This window comes from Lissotriton vulgaris, chromosome 7 (genome assembly GCF_964263255.1).
Source record: "Lissotriton vulgaris chromosome 7, aLisVul1.2, whole genome shotgun sequence".
In the NCBI taxonomy this organism is placed as follows: Eukaryota; Metazoa; Chordata; class Amphibia; order Caudata; family Salamandridae; genus Lissotriton; species Lissotriton vulgaris.
Genome location: NC_141695.1, coordinates 866,143,248 through 866,158,977, shown reverse-complemented (window position 1 = coordinate 866,158,977; position 15,730 = coordinate 866,143,248). Strand labels below are relative to the sequence as shown.

Below are 15,730 nucleotides of genomic sequence, written 5' to 3'. Positions count from 1 at the left end.
GAGCTGCTCAGAGCCAGACTGCTCATGTAGATAACTGTGACAATTCATGGCTGGTCCACCAGCCCCAACGTCTGCAGCAGTGTAGTGGTGGAGCATCCGGCAGTGTAAAGGGTTCCAGTGGCACTAAAGCAAATAGGAAAAATGTCCCCTCCCTGCTATTGGGTAGTAAAAGAAATCCATTACACAAGCAAAGTTAGCTCATCATACAGCTTCGCCCCCTTGATAATGCACTGACTGCACTAATGATAGCCAAGGTCCTGTCTGCAGTCTAACACCCATGATCAGTTCCTAATTTGAGCAGATGTTGGGGACGAGCCCTCGTTTTTGAGGACTGGGGCTTGTATTTCATCACCAGACTTTAACCCAGAGCAACAGAGAGAAAAGCAGAAAATGAATTAAGATGGAGGAAGAGGTGGGCAGAAAAACAATGACAACGGGAGAAAGCAGGGATGAAAAAGAACCTGCAAGGCATGAGATAAAGAAACAGGAAGTGTAGAGTGATGTAAGAAAGATGCATGGGGTGGAATCAAGACTAGCTATCCTTGGTATTCAGCAATACAAGCATTTGGAAGAGCTGGTGGCAGGTTCCTAAGAAATACATTGGATCCCAGCACTAAATTTCTTTATGAATTAAGTGCTAACCTTGATATTGCGCTGGAAGTGCGAGTCAAGGAGCTGCAGCCTTGACCTGGATCTCAAAACCACTGGCTAGCAACTGCTGTTGGTAAACATCCATCACGGCAGCAGTTAGGCCCAGATGTTAGGTGCACTCCTACTAGCAGAGAGCAGGACTAAAAGGTTAGATTCTTAATAATTATACTGTTTCCTGTATACTGTGGTCCGATGCATGTAGTATGTGACCATTTCAGCCAGCCCAATTTTCTGCCAACAGCATGCCCATTCAGCAAAATGTCATTTTGCTTTTAACACTTGCATGTCAGGTCTAAAAAAAAACTACCATGCAAGTGGAGGTAGATAAAATCAGGCTGGAAGGTGTCACACACATTGTGCCATTGTCCCTCGTGTGAGGAGGGCTCGGTTGGGAGGTCGTTCCTTTATGCTCCGAGCCCCTCAGCTTTGGAACTCTTTGCCCCTGACGTTACGCAGCACCTCAAATCTGTTGGCTTTTAGGAAGGGCCTGAAAACTTGGCTTTTTGCTTCCTAGTTTTCCGTGTTCTGTAGACCCTGCTGTCCTTCTAATCTGTTGTGTTGTGTTTGTCTTCCTAAGTTGTCAATAAAGCGCCGGGACACTCTTCTGAGTAGCCGAGCGCTATAAAAGACATAAAATAACATAACATAGCATAACATAACATTATACTCACAGTGTACTCATATTATGCTGCAGTAATATGACATTGTTTTATTGTAAAGTGCCCTAATACCACTTGGCGAAGTGGCGCTACAGAAAAACACTGTAAAGAATAAGTACAAATGAATGATGTATCTGCTCTGATGGGTGGCACTGGCCTAGCTCTCTCTAACTTAGGATGGATAGGAGCCGTGGGTCCTGATCTTAATAATGCGCTTTGAATGGCCAAATACAGTGAGGGCTAGTGGAATTATGCAGTTCTGCTTACCCAGTGATTATTGATTTGCTGCCCATGCTGCATAAACCGTCTGCTGCATAACACGCACTTTAAGATTCAAGATATCAGATCTTAAAAAAGATGCATAATTTTCGAGATTTTTTTTGATTTTACGAGTGTCCTCTTGAAATAACTACTAGTTTAAAAACACGGCGAGGGAAACGTGGATATATATGAATACACTTGGATATATAAATATGTGCCTATATATATATATGCATATATATTCTATGTGTTTTTCGTATTGTACATTTATAAAAACTATGCAGTAAATATATTTACGTGTAACTTTTGAGTTACAGACATTTTTGGAATTTGTAAGTCCTCTAGCAGATGGTGTACCATGTGGTACGTGGCAATATACACTTAGGAAAAGACAACAGAATCGCGTTAATTCCCCAGGTTCTGATTACACTGCACAATACATACCCTCTGTGGCCTCTACACAATTCTGCACTACGGATAGCAGCGGTGGGGCATGCAGGTCTCTGCAGTGCAGGTGGGACACCCTGGCACAAAAGACAGGCTAAAAACCTCGTGCGTGGGGACTCTTATGCTACTTTTCCGAATTTTATTGAAACCCTAACACTAGGAGATGATGGCATGTTCCATCACATAGTTTGACAAACAGACAACACAAGTGTTACATTTTCTATTTTATTGTTCCCTAGCTGTTGCCAGTGTGACTGGCATGACATGAACATACACAAAGATAGTAGTGGCCGTCCCAGGGCTGGGGGGCCGTGGCAGTGCAGATGTGGTCAGAGATCTCCCCTTCTTTGGCACGTCATCAGTGTTTGCTCTTCTTCTTCTTTTCTCCCTGTGGGTAAGAAGAAAGAGAAGCGTTAACAGAAGGTGCCCTCCCTTTCAAGAGCTAATAATAATAATAATAATAATATTAATAATAATAATAATAAGGAAGTTTATAAAGTGCCTGGTTACACTAGGCTAGTGTGTCCCCGCGCTGCGGTACAGGCCTAAGACACCCTCGCAGAAAAATACAGACCCCACCCAAGTGAAGCCCCCATTAGTCTAATCTGATTGAAAGAGATGAGTTTTCAGCTCCTTACGGAAAGTCACCTCCGAAGCCTCCATCCGGAGCCCCCACAGGAGTTTGTTCCACTGTTGTGCCACCACAAAACGAAAGGAGCGACCACCCATCCTTGCTCTCCTAATGGTAGGTATGCTGACCTTCCCCGTCCCACTAGATCTTAACTGACGGGTAGGGGCATAAGGAGTTAAAAGGTTGTGAAGGTAGGTGGACCCCTTCCTCTGTAAAATCCCGATGGCTCACACAGAGAGCCTTGAACAGGATTCGCTTCTTGATCGGAAGCCAATGCAGGGTGGCCAGAGCCCTCTTGGAAGGGGCTCTCTTGAGCAACATCAGAACTAGGTGCGCTGCCGCGTTCTGGATATGTTGTAGCCTCTGAATGCATTTGACATTAGCTCCCAGGTAGAGGACATTCCCATAGTCTAGCCTCGATGTCACCAAGGCATGGACCATGGTTTTCCTAGCTGTGGTAGGAAGCAAGTCCAGGTACTTCCTGAGTCTCCGCAGGACTCCAAAGCATGTGCCTGCCACTCGTCTTGTGTGGTGTTCAAACAAGAGTTTGGTGTCGAGCCACACCCTTAGATTCCTAACCTGTTTGCTGGGCTTGGGTGTAGGGCCCAATGTCCAATGTCTGTGGCCACCATGCCGACGTCCATACTGATGGTGCTTTGCCTATGACCAGCACCTCCATTTTATTTCCATTCAATTTAAGGCAATTGCTAGCCATCCAGGACGCCAATTCTTGCAGACATGTTGTAAAATTACTGGCTGCCTTCTCATCTGGTTGTGTAAGGGACACAACCATTTGCATGTCGTCAGCATAAGACACGACCTTGACCCCAAATGCTTCCGTAATCTCTGCCAACGGCGTGACATAGAGATTGAATAGGGTCGGATTAAGGGTGGACCCCTGTGGGACCCCCTGTTTCAACTTGATGTTTTTTGACCAATGTGGTCCCTGTGCTACCTAGAAACTGCGGTCTTGCAGAAACGTTGTCATCCATTCCCAGGCTTTACCAATCACCCCGCCCTTTCCGAGACACTGTAGCAGCGTGTGATGAGCCACAGTGTCGAATGCAACACTTAAATCTAAAGAATCAAGGCCGCCGTCTGTCCCTCATCCACATATTTCCGGATGGTCTCAGTAGACAGGAGCAAAGCCTATTCAGTCGAGTAAGATGCTTGAAAGCCTGATTGGGTTGGGTGAAGACTGTGTTTACTAATATGGGCCGTCAGTTGGGTGTTGGCCACCTTCTCTGCGATTTTCGCGAAGTAGGGTAGTAGCGATATAGGGCACAGATATAGGGCACAGATTGTCCAATTGATCCATGCTGACATTGGGTTTCTTCTTCCAGCCCCCTCCTCCCCCAAAATTCCACATATCACAGCAGCACCATTACAGTCTGCCCAGTTAATTGCTATAGGTTAGACTAGATGTCTGAACTGGATCAGTTTACAGGGCAAGACCTTTCTTGGGGCAGCTGGATCCCCTACAGTCATCCCAAAAGCAGAGAATTTCCTGCCCGCCATGTTTTGAGTGGGTATGACATCCATGCAATCTTAGTATAGCAGACGGGACTTTGCCACTTTTTGGCGGATGTCATACTTCTGCCTAAATCAGCCCTAGTTTTTAGGTCGAGCTTGGCAATTTTTATTTAGGTAGGGACTCGAAGCTCTGCCCACTGTCTATCCTTGTGTCATTGTCCACTGTAAACTGTGGTTCTTCATTGGTCAATAGGCTTAGAAGTCCCTCCTTAGTATCGCCTTATCTCATTTTGTAACCTCCCATGGCTACACCCCCTGTTAAGTGTGTTGTTACTCGGTAGGCTGTAATTACAGCCTCCGAGCACTATTTCCTAGCTTTGTCGACATGCTCTCTCCTAACGCTTTTTACTTTGTTTTATAGCAAGGGCGCTGAACGCTTTTGTAATGCAATAGGACTCGCATTTGCAAGAGTTTAAGCTATTGGCATTGTAAATGACAATGCCTTTTATCTGTTTTAAAAACTACACAAAAGGGAGGAGCTACTCGCCTGATCAAGATGGCTGCGTGAGTTCTAGGCTCCTCTTAGACCTTCCCCTAGCCTCACCATCCTGGCATTTCTGAGGCCAACTGAGCTTGGCAACTGCTTAATGAAGCATTGCGGTGCACCGGGAGCCAAGTCCGACCTCCCGAAGATGCCGCAAACCGGAGCTACGAGCAGGGCGGTTCTGGGCCTGCTCCGTGCCTGAAGCCGGGGACTGGGATGAGAAGGAGGCCGCCCTGCAGTGGAACAACAGCAGGGACCCGGGCTGGAAGTCGTTGGTCGGGTCCACCTGCGAAAAAGAGCGTCGCAGAGAGGCGGAGGTGGTGAGTGGCACTGGGAGGGCCCCCCCCCTTTGTGCTACTGCCTGGAGGCGCCCGGGTGGGCTATTGGAGCCTGTGGGAGACGCTGCGGGCACAGAGGGACTTGAGAAAACCTGGAGCATGCGCATCGCGGGGGCAGGGGGCGAGTGGCATCAGGACCCCCCCCTCGCGCTGGTGTCTGGAGGTGCCCGGGTGAGCTACTGGAGCCTGTGGGAGACGCCGTGTGAACGGAGTGGCTTGGGGAGAGCCTGGGGCACTGTACACTGTCGGGACTGGGGGCAAGTGAGAGCAGAGACCCCCCGGGCTGCTGACTGAAGGTGCCCGGGTGGGCTATTGAAGCCTGTGGGAAACACCGCGGGAAGTGAAGAAGACAGGATTTGGCCCGCGCTGCAATTAAGAGGGCCCGGGTGGGGCCACTGGGTGGCTCAAGAGGCCCCAGGCAGCGCGTGGGCCAAGGTAAAGGGGACCCCGGCCGGAGGAATATTGCTTCGGGGGTGCACCACAACGCGGTGATCCGGGAAGCGGCAGATTGACCTGGGGTCCCCCCATCTGGTGATTCTTGCAGGGCTAATCCTTCGTGACCCAGTGGTCCTGTACGAATCTCTGACAGAATATCAACGGACATAATATCGATCTACAAAACATCGATGCTGGAATATCCAAGGCAAGTATATCTACACCCTATCTACAACATGGTAAGTACAAAAATATCGAAACCAAAATATCGATGTTAAAAATATCGTTATTAAAAATATTGTTTTTTTTCTGTAAAGAAAAAAAAGTACAATAAAGTAAATAATACTTATAAATAAAAGAAACATATTTAATAATGTTTAAAATTAATAAATAATACATATTGAATAATACAACTTTAATGAAAAAGAAACATAACATATAATATATACTTACTTAATAATACATTGTATTAATTATTTTAATTACTTATACATTATTAAAATATACTATAAATTATAGAAATATCTACACACATAAAATAATAACATAAATAAAAATAAACAATTATATTTAATAAATAAAAAAATATATACTTTCAATATTTTTAAACTTAATAAAATACAACAGTATCTAAAATAATACAAAAAATATTAAAAACATAAATAAATAAAACTACTATTTAAAGTCCAAAAAAAACTACAGTAATGAAAACATTGGATAGCGTAGAATGTAAAATTACTATTCCCACTCCAGAAAACTAAACAGTAGGGAAAGCGTTAAATAGCGTAGGGGTAAAAATTACTATTCCCATTCCAGTAGGAAAAACATGGGATAGCGTAGGAGTAAAAATTACTATTCCCACTCCAGAGAGTGCAACAGTAGGGAAAGCATTAGTTAGCGTAAGGGTAAAAATTACTATTCCCACTCCAGAGAGTAAAACAGTAGGGAAAACGTCGGATAGCGTAGGGGTAAAAATTACTATTCCTACTCCAGCAAGTGCAACAGTAAGGAAAGCGTTGAATAGCGTAAGGGTAAAAATTACTATTCCCACTCCAGAGAGTGAAACAGTAGGGAAAGCGTTGGATAGCGAAGGGGTAAAAATTACTATTCACACTCCAGAGAGTGCAACAGTAGGGAAAGCATTGAATAGCGTAGGGGTAAAAATTACTATTCCAACTCCAGAGAGTGAAACAGTAGGGAAAACGTTGGATAGCGTAGGGGTAAATATTACTATTCCCACTCCAGAGAGTGCAACAGTAGGGAAAGCGCTGGATAGCGTAGGGGTAAAAATTACTATTCCCACTCCAGAGAGTGCAACAGTAGGGAAAGCGTTGGATAGGGGGTGGGTAAAAATTACTATTCCAACTCCATAGAGTGAAACAGTAGGGAAAACATTGGATAGCTTAGGGGTAAAAATTACTATTCCCACTCCAGAGAGTGCAACAGTAGGTAAAGCGTTGGATAGCATAGGGGTAAAAATTACTATTTCCACTCCAGAGAGTGCAACAGTACGGAAAGCGTTGGATAGCATAGGGGTAAACATTACTAGTCCAACTCCAGAGGGTGCAACATAGGGAAAGCGTTGGATAGCGTAGGGATAAAAATTACTATTCCAACTCCAGAGGGTGCAACAGTAGGGAAAACATTGGATAGCGTAGGGATAAAAATTACTATTCCAACTCAAGAGTGTGTAACAGTAAGGAAAGCATTGGATAGCGTAGAGGTAAAACTTACTATTCCAACTCCAGAGGGTGCAACAGTAGAGAAAGCATTGGATAGCGTAGGGGTAAAAATTACTATTCCAACTCCAAAGGGTGCAACATAGGGAAAGCGTTGGATAGCGTAGGGGTAAAAATTACTATTCCAACTCCAGAGGGAGCAACAGTAGGGAAAGCGTTGGATAGCGTAGAATTTAATTATAACATACTCATAAATAATTTTTATATTTAAAATAATGTATAATTAAATTTTAAAATAAATCCACATAATTTACAAACAATTAATAATTATTAAAAGCAATTACATTTGAATAATAATTAACAATAAATTAACAACAAATACCAATAAATATTAATTAATAAATACTACTCACCAAATAATAAATATTAAACAATAAAATATTTTGCATTACAGAAAAATATTATTTAAAATGAATTTACAATTAAAAATTATTAAACAATAAAATTATTTTTTATACCAAATAATACTTTTTATAAAACATTGATTACCAATTAATTACAAAGATTTTCCAATTAATAAGAAATAATTACCAATTAAAAATATTAATTTCCAATTAACAAAATTGTTTACCAATTAAATAATTAATTACCAATTACAAAAATTATTTCCCAATTACAAACATGAATTACCAATTAAAAACATTAAATAACAATTAAAAACATTAATTACCAATTAAATAAATACATTATCAATTTAAATAATTAATTGCCAATTAATAATTAATTATAAATAAAATAATTATCCATAACAAAAAACATGAAATAATTGATTAATTACAATTAAATTACTTCTCACCCAATTCCCCTATAAACCCACAACCTGCTACAAAAATAAAAACAAAAATTAGTTAAAATTAATTTATATTTCCTAAAAATTATTAATTAATTTAGTATATTTAAATTACTTCCCACCCTATTCCCCTATAAACTCACAACCCGCTCCGGTACTAAAACATAAAATTTACTTAAAAATAACATTATTAATATATAAAAATAATACACATATAATTTTAAAAAATTAAAATATTTAACAAAAACATATTTCACATACATAATTAAATACATAAAAATAATACAAATATCGATATAAGTAACATCGAAATTAGTTACATAGATATATATGCTATCAATATTACTAACTTCGATATTACTTACATCGATATAAATAAATTAGAAATTCTGTACCTTTGATATTTCCAACTCGATATTTGTGTAAGTCAACATAAAAATGCGATGAAGTTTCCCCAAGAGCAGGAGTACCAAATGTAGGTTTAATATGAGTTGATCCATGCTAGGTTTTCAGGTCTCGGGATAAACTTTGACCACTTAATTTAGTTCCACTGAGTTTAAATATGTACAATTAAGGGGATGTCCTTAATAGCCCACCTATTGGGCACCCCTGCTCCAGAGTCTCTGAATAGTTCTTTGTGGACGGATGGATCCCACTTAAGCTTTCTCCAACTCTCCACGTGCTACTCCACCCCTCAGGGAAAAAAAACATTATTCTCTGCTCAGCTCATCAGCAAATGCTATGAAGGGCCCAGGCCTGCAGAGACTCTACAAATTACTACATAGAACACAAACTAAAAATGTAACATAACATTAAAGACAGGCTAACTGGATTGATAGGCCATATGAGTATAGTCAAGACTCCGATAATGGCGGGAAGGAGGAAGAGATCCTCAAAATTATTGGGAAAACTACAAATGGAAAAGGAAATACATGCGTAACAGTATCAATCTTCCTTGAGCTCGACTTAGCCCTCTTGAAAAATAGACTTTATGTACCACACAGGCCCGAGAGCAACACTAAGGTTCTGATTATGAGTGGGCTGGTAAATTCTGATACCTGCGCAAACACTGTTTCCAGCACTATGGCAAACACCAAAACCCACTTCCTTTCCCTTGTCAAACCTGCTGAAATGTTCAGGTGGGACAAATGTGCAGTACATTTGGATACATGCAGAATTCGGTGCAGTAAGCACCAGTTCCATTTGTAATTTGTCATGAAATACCTAAATTGGAGTTATTTACCAATCTGGTAAGCAGAGAACCCGGTTTTGTCAGCACTTACCACGTACAGCAAATAATTCACCCTTTGTGAGACAGATAAGAATCAGGGCCACATGGACTGACCCCTCTATTGTTGCCCAATGGCTACGCGCTGGACGGGGGCTGGTTTGCTACGCGCCGGACGGGGGCTGGTCTGGCAAAATTTGCCAGGGCTGCTTTCAGTTCCCAGTCCGGCCCTGGTGGGGGGTAGGGGTTGTCTTAAGATTTGGTTTAAAAAAAATTGTTTTATTTTTTCTTTTTGTATCAGGTTACAACGCTATGATTGTATTTTGTTCGTATCGGTTAAAGGTCAAATGTTAGACGAGGATGTGCTTAGCTGGAATGTGAACAGCCTTAGGGATAGAATTAAGCGGGAGATGGTCAACCAGTTGATTAGACAACACTCCCCAGACGTAATGTTGCTACAGGAGACTCACCTCATTGGAAATCGTTGCATGGCCCTACACAAAGGGACAGACAGCCGACCCGAGCTCCGAGACCGGCACAGAACCGGGTGGCTTCCCGGTTTTCTAGATACCACGGGGCTTGTGGACGGCTGGAAGATACGTAATCCGACCGAGACACACTTTACACACGTGTCCGCCTCACATCACAGCCTGTCTAGAATAGACTATACATTGGTACCGGCGGCCCAGGCTGCTGCGATTTGTGAGGCGCGACACCTGGGGAGGGGGATCTCTGATCACTCCCCATTTTGCTTCGGCTGGAGATTGTCGGGATCACGGAGAGATCTTTCCAAGAAAATAGTGGTACAGTGGACTCGACTTGGACCCTGTGGGAGGCATATAAGACCATTATCCGGGGGGAGGTTTTATCTTTGGTGGCGGGAAAAAAGAAGAAATGTCAGGCAGAAATAAAGAAGGCAGAGGCGGAGGTGACGAGATTGGAAGCAGAGGTATCTGGGGCAGCAACCCCGGAGGGTATACACCGGCTAAAGCTGCGACAGGATAAATATAGAGGCCTTGCCAGGGAAAAGGCTAGAGCGCATAATGATGATACTCATAGCAAGATATACGAGCATGGGGACAAAACAGGTAAACTAATAGCGTGGCTTGAGAAGGGAGAGTGGGCTACGCCGCTGGTACCAGAACTGCAGGGAGCAAATTGACACATAATTACTGGTCCACAAGCAGTACCAGATGAATTCTGTTTTTTTACAGTGGAGTGTATACCTCGACCGGGGGATATACGGAGGCGCGATGATACGGGACATCCAGATGCCTACGCTTTCGGATGATAACCGGAAGTACCTAGATTGATTCCTCCCTCACAAACGATGAGGTGGTGCAGGCCATTAGAGGAGTGCACTCGGGAAAGGCCACGGGCCCGAACGGAATTCCTATAGAGCTGTAGAAACTGAGCGCTAATAAATAAACTCGCTCCGTTTCTTCGGTCCATGTTGGTAGAGAGTAGAGAGAGGGGTCAGCTCCCGTTTGACCAGCGAGTGGCGAACATCGTGGTCATCCATAAAGAGGGTAAACCCAAGACGCTCTGTTCTTCCTACAGACCTATCTCACTGCTTAACGGTGAGCCTAAAATCCTGGCGATACTTCTTGCGACGAGACTAACCAAAGTAATCACTACATTGATACACCCGGACCAATCCGGCTTCATGCCGCGCCGGAATACGGCCCTCAATCTACGCAGGCTGCATGGAATACTGGGCAAGACCCCAACGATCCAGAAGCCAGTGTTGCTGGTGTCCTTGGACGCCACCATGGCATTTAATAGCTGTTTGCTGTCTTGGGGAAGATGGGCTTCGGACTGGAGTTTATGAACTGGGTGCGTCTATTGTATACTAATCCCCTGGCCAGAGTGGTTGTAAACAATCACAGATCCGCTGATTTTCCGCTTGGCAGGGGCACGAGACAGGGATGTCCCTTGTCCCCGCTCCTGTTTGCTCTGGCATTGGAGCCTTTGGGGGCGTGGGTTTGGTGGGACGGATCGATTCGAGGATTTTGGTGGACGTTGGAATGGGAGGACAAAATTTCGTTATACGCTGACGATATCCTACTGTACCTCACCAATCCCAGGGGATCCCTGATTAGTTTCCTGGATGTGCTTGCTATCTTTGGGAGATACTCTTCAAGATGGTGGCACTTCCCCGATTGTTATAGGCACTCAAGAACACAATGGACCCAGTGCCGGCATCTTATTTCAGGGAAATAGAGGCCCTCCAGAGCCAGCTTCTGCGGGGATGTAGGCCCCGAATAGCATCCTCTAAGTTTACTCTCCCCTGGTACGATGGGGGGGTTAGGATTGCCGGACCTATGGAAATACTATTGGGCCTCCCAGCTGGTGGCGGTGAATCATGCAATGTACGGGCCCCCCGGGGACCCGGGCTATGCTATGGACCGCTGGCAGGTGCCAGGGACCGATTTCACCAGGGCTCTACATGCCAGACCTCTCCGGTTTCCCCTCGTGGGCCCAACGGCACATGCCATGCAGGTGTGGCATGCGGCTAATAGGTATCTCAAATGGGAGGGGAAGCTCACGCTTGCCACCCCGTTATAGAGCTCAGAGAAGCTGGGCAGTTTATGGAAGTCCAAGGGATTTGACAAGTGGGATCTTATTGGGATTATGCAGATAAAAGATATTTGGGGGGAGGGTACGGTCCATACATTCAATTCCCTCAAGCAACAATACCACCTTCACGATAGGGAGCACTACTGCTACCTTCATATTAGGCACGCTCTGCTTACACATATCCCCAGAGACACGACTCTTCCCGACGCTTCCCCTTTAGAGGACCGAGTGTTGGACGGGCACCTCCCAGAGAAGACTATCTCTTTAATATACAAAAAGCTCATAAACAATATGGAGGACCCACTAGTGCTTCTCAGGACGCATTGGAGTGCTGATGGGTTGGAGCTAGACGACGAAGATTGTCGAGAGGCGGTTTACTCTCCGAAGGTGGTAGCGATACAGATGAGGCTCAGATTGGTGCAACTGAAGATCTGGCATAGGTCTATGTACCGGGGCCTCATCTGGTTCTTATGGGTCGTGTGGAGAGTGGGGAATGCCGGAGGGGGTGCGGAGAGCTTGGGACCTTCATGCACATGTTATGGCACTGTACAGAGGTGCAGGAGTACTGGGTGAATGTCCATGACGTGCTGCGAGATGTTCTGGGGTGGAGATACGGCCAGAGGCCCGCAGGTGTATATTAAATGTTTGGGAACCCACGGATTTGAGTGTGTATAGGAAACAATTGGTAACATTGGCATGTATGGTTGGTAAGCGTAGCGTAACATTGCACAGCTGTGGGGAACCAGTCAGCCACCCCAGGTTGTGAAGTGGGCGGAAGACTTGGATTGGTGCATGTTCAGGGAAAGGTCGGTCTATGTAGCCAGAGGTTATCCCGAGAAGTGGGGAGAGGTATGGGAGACCTGGAATCGATACCGTGGAGATATTTGTACACCCCCAATACGTTTGGAGGAAGTGGAGCCGCATGAGTCCCTGTGATCCATTATTGTTAATTTGTATTAATCATTCTGAATGTATGGGAATATAACATTGACAAGCTGCTATGTCACCTGTGGTTTATCTTTGTTGTTTTGTTAATAAAAAGATTTTTTTTAAACTATATATAAACTAAAGGCAATGTAATTTACAATGTCAATAGCAAAAACTCTTGTAAATGTGGGACCTATTGCATTGCAAATGCTTGTTGAAAATAATGTCTCCAAATTGCTCCATGACATCAGGGGCACAATGCTGCAATATAAATTTCCTTTTAACTTTTGTAATTTAAAACTATATTCCACAATTCGTTAAACTGATGCGAAAAAAGAAGGTTACAGAACGGGTAATTCAATGAAAATCAAAGACTTCTTCCCATGTTAGAATGGAGTCAGTGGGGTGGCCTTATCCTAATAAACCATGTCCAGCAATAAAACACAATACAAATCATTTTGGGGCAGTGCACACCGACAACAGCCATAGTAAAAGGAACACGTTGTTATGAGACATAATAGGTCCCAAGAAAGGAAACATTCGATTTACACTTGGAAAAGAGCAGTATCCACACATCAGTCAGTCAGGCAGCCATGAGTTCCACACAGCAAACAGATATCAGCAGTGGCCGTGAAAAATGGCAACAATAAAGACATGCGTTTCTTTATTATGTAGCAATAATTAAAATAGAAATGTCATGGTGCAACAGTAAAACTGTACATCTCATGTATGACATCAATTGACAAAGTTTAAAAACTGCAAACTAAACTCTAAGGAAAATTTCTTTATAGCTCACAGTAGATTGCCAAAAATGAGCACCATCCAAGAAGCCAAGACTGAACAGACTCATGTTAGTAGCTTGCACTCCGTCCCACCAGTGCACCCGGGTGATTTACTAAGCTACCCTTCCTCCGTTCTCATGACCTAAAGGTTGCAGTTCAAGCATTGGTGATCTCAAAGCTGGCCCACGATAGTGCAACACTTTGTGGACTGCCCAGAGTTAGGACGGTTCCTCTTAGGGCTACCCTCAACTCCGCTGGGAGGCTCTTAACTGGCACAAAAAATACCACCACATCTCCCTGGACCTGCGGGAACTGAATTGGCTGCCATATGAAGCTCGTATACAGCTAAAAATTGAATGCATGGCTCACAAAGCCGTCCACTTCAAGACGCTGGTGTACCTTGCGCAGAAACTGGAACTCTCCTGTGGTTCTAGAGCCCCCAGAAGCGCCAGCTCCCTTTTGCTTAAACCTCAAAAATTCAACTAAAAAAGACCTATAACCGAGCCTTCTCAGGGATGGCTCAGAGGATCTGGAACTCCCATCCCCCTGAAGTCAGGGTGAACCAGTCGACTGTCTTCTTCAAAAAAAAAGTCAAAGAGTTACTGCAGAAGACATTTCTGCCTTAGCCTGGCACCTTCCTCTGATTCGGGTTTCATACCTGTTGTTCTGTTCCCCAGCCACCTTGTTCATGCGTTGGTCGGACAATTCTAGACTGTGATCTTTTTGCTCCCTCTGCTGATTATGATATGTTTTGCTGTGCCTCCACAAGATTGCTGGACTATTTTACTTTGAATTTGTCGTTTTGGTTATTCTGTTTTGTATGCTTTTTACCTGGTGATGCATAAGCTGTAAAGGCTCTGATACCCTCGGTGGGCAAGTTCGCGCTATATAAACCTCAGGTTCGCGCTATATAAACCTTTTCAAAATAAAGAAATACTACATTTAGAGATGTCCACCTGCTCAATGAAGATCTCTGTCCTTCCAGAGGAGCTCCTTCCAGGGCGACTCCCATGAGGTGACTGAAGCTTTGTTGTGCTCCCGCCATGTTCCATGTGCCTGCACAGCACATTTTTATCTAAATTAACTCCCAAAGAAGAAGCTTGTTTTTGAAAAATAAAATGTCTCTGTCAAGCTGGGAGTTATCTCCAAGCGTGTGGCACTTTATTTGTTTTCTTGTTCAAGATCACTAGGTTTTCCTGGCAGTACTATACAGGGAGTATGTAGGAAGATCCACCCTAAACAGAGCAGAGGCTCTGAGATCCTGTGACTGAAAGGCTGTGTCAGTCGGGCCATCAGGAAAAAGGTTTCAACTGATAAATCCATATGTGGTCCCACTGTCAGAGGCATGACCAAACTCTACATTGAGCGGGTGAACCACCAGGTTTGAGCATAGTACATTCCGCCTCAATAAAGATTTCTATCTTTAAGATAGCATTTCCTAAGAGGGAGGGTTCTTGTCTCTAGCATTCACGCCATGCGCTGTCTGGTGGCATATGCTCTATGCTTTACCTCAGAGTCACTGTCGGAGCTGCTGCTGCTGCCATGTTTGTCTCCTTCCTAACAGAACAAAGAAAGAGAAAAAAACAGGGTTAGTGCCAGGCCATGCTTCTGTACCTGGTTCAATGCCATCCAGCAAAGCAGTAATTAACATCCCTGCAGCAGTGAGCATCCTGCCCACAGCTCAGGGCTTCAGCACAACTGCAGAGAGCCAGGGCCCAGTCTTAAGAAAGCTGCAGATGAATCAAGCTAAGGACCACTCTCCTCATCACTAGCGCACTGCGCCCATTACCTACAATGTAGGTGTTGCAAGGCTGGGCGTAGCACTCTGTATTGCGATGCGGTGCTGTGGTGTAGGGATTGCCATGATGGTGGGAGTGAGGGTGTAAGGTATGGAAGGGTTGAGGGAAGGTGTGACGGTAATGGTTAGATTCTACAAGGCAGCATGGGCCAGAGTGGGATGTTTTGTGGCAGATCTGTAAATGACAGGGCATGGCAGGGCGGACGCAATTCGGCATGGCAGAGCAGGGTATGAGGGGCTATGATGCTAAAGTGGTGTGATATGGGCATGGCGGGCCCTGATGGTGTTTGACAAGGTATAGCAGGACATGATGGTTGTAACAGGGTACAGCCATAGTGGGAGTGTGGGCAACGCTAGAGGGGTTGTGATGGGCTATTATAGAGCCTGGCAGAGTGCTATATGGTCTGGCAGGGAATGCTAGCGTTAGATGGGATGTGGCAGTTTCAT

General features: G+C 44.3%; 1 protein-coding gene across 1 annotated transcript in view; it reads right to left on the bottom strand.

The window, feature by feature from the left end:
• Positions 1-2,229: 2,229 nt before the first annotated feature.
• Positions 2,230-15,730, bottom strand: part of LOC147702591 (uncharacterized) — a 49,783-nt gene continuing 36,282 nt past the window's right edge. The window contains exons 5-6 of the mRNA XM_086929423.1: positions 14,995-15,042; positions 2,230-2,406 (exon numbers count right to left, since the gene is read on the bottom strand). Of these exons, the coding sequence (XP_086785549.1) occupies positions 2,377-2,406; positions 14,995-15,042 (78 nt within the window). The 3' untranslated portion in view covers positions 2,230-2,376. The remainder of the gene's footprint in view (positions 2,407-14,994; positions 15,043-15,730) is intronic.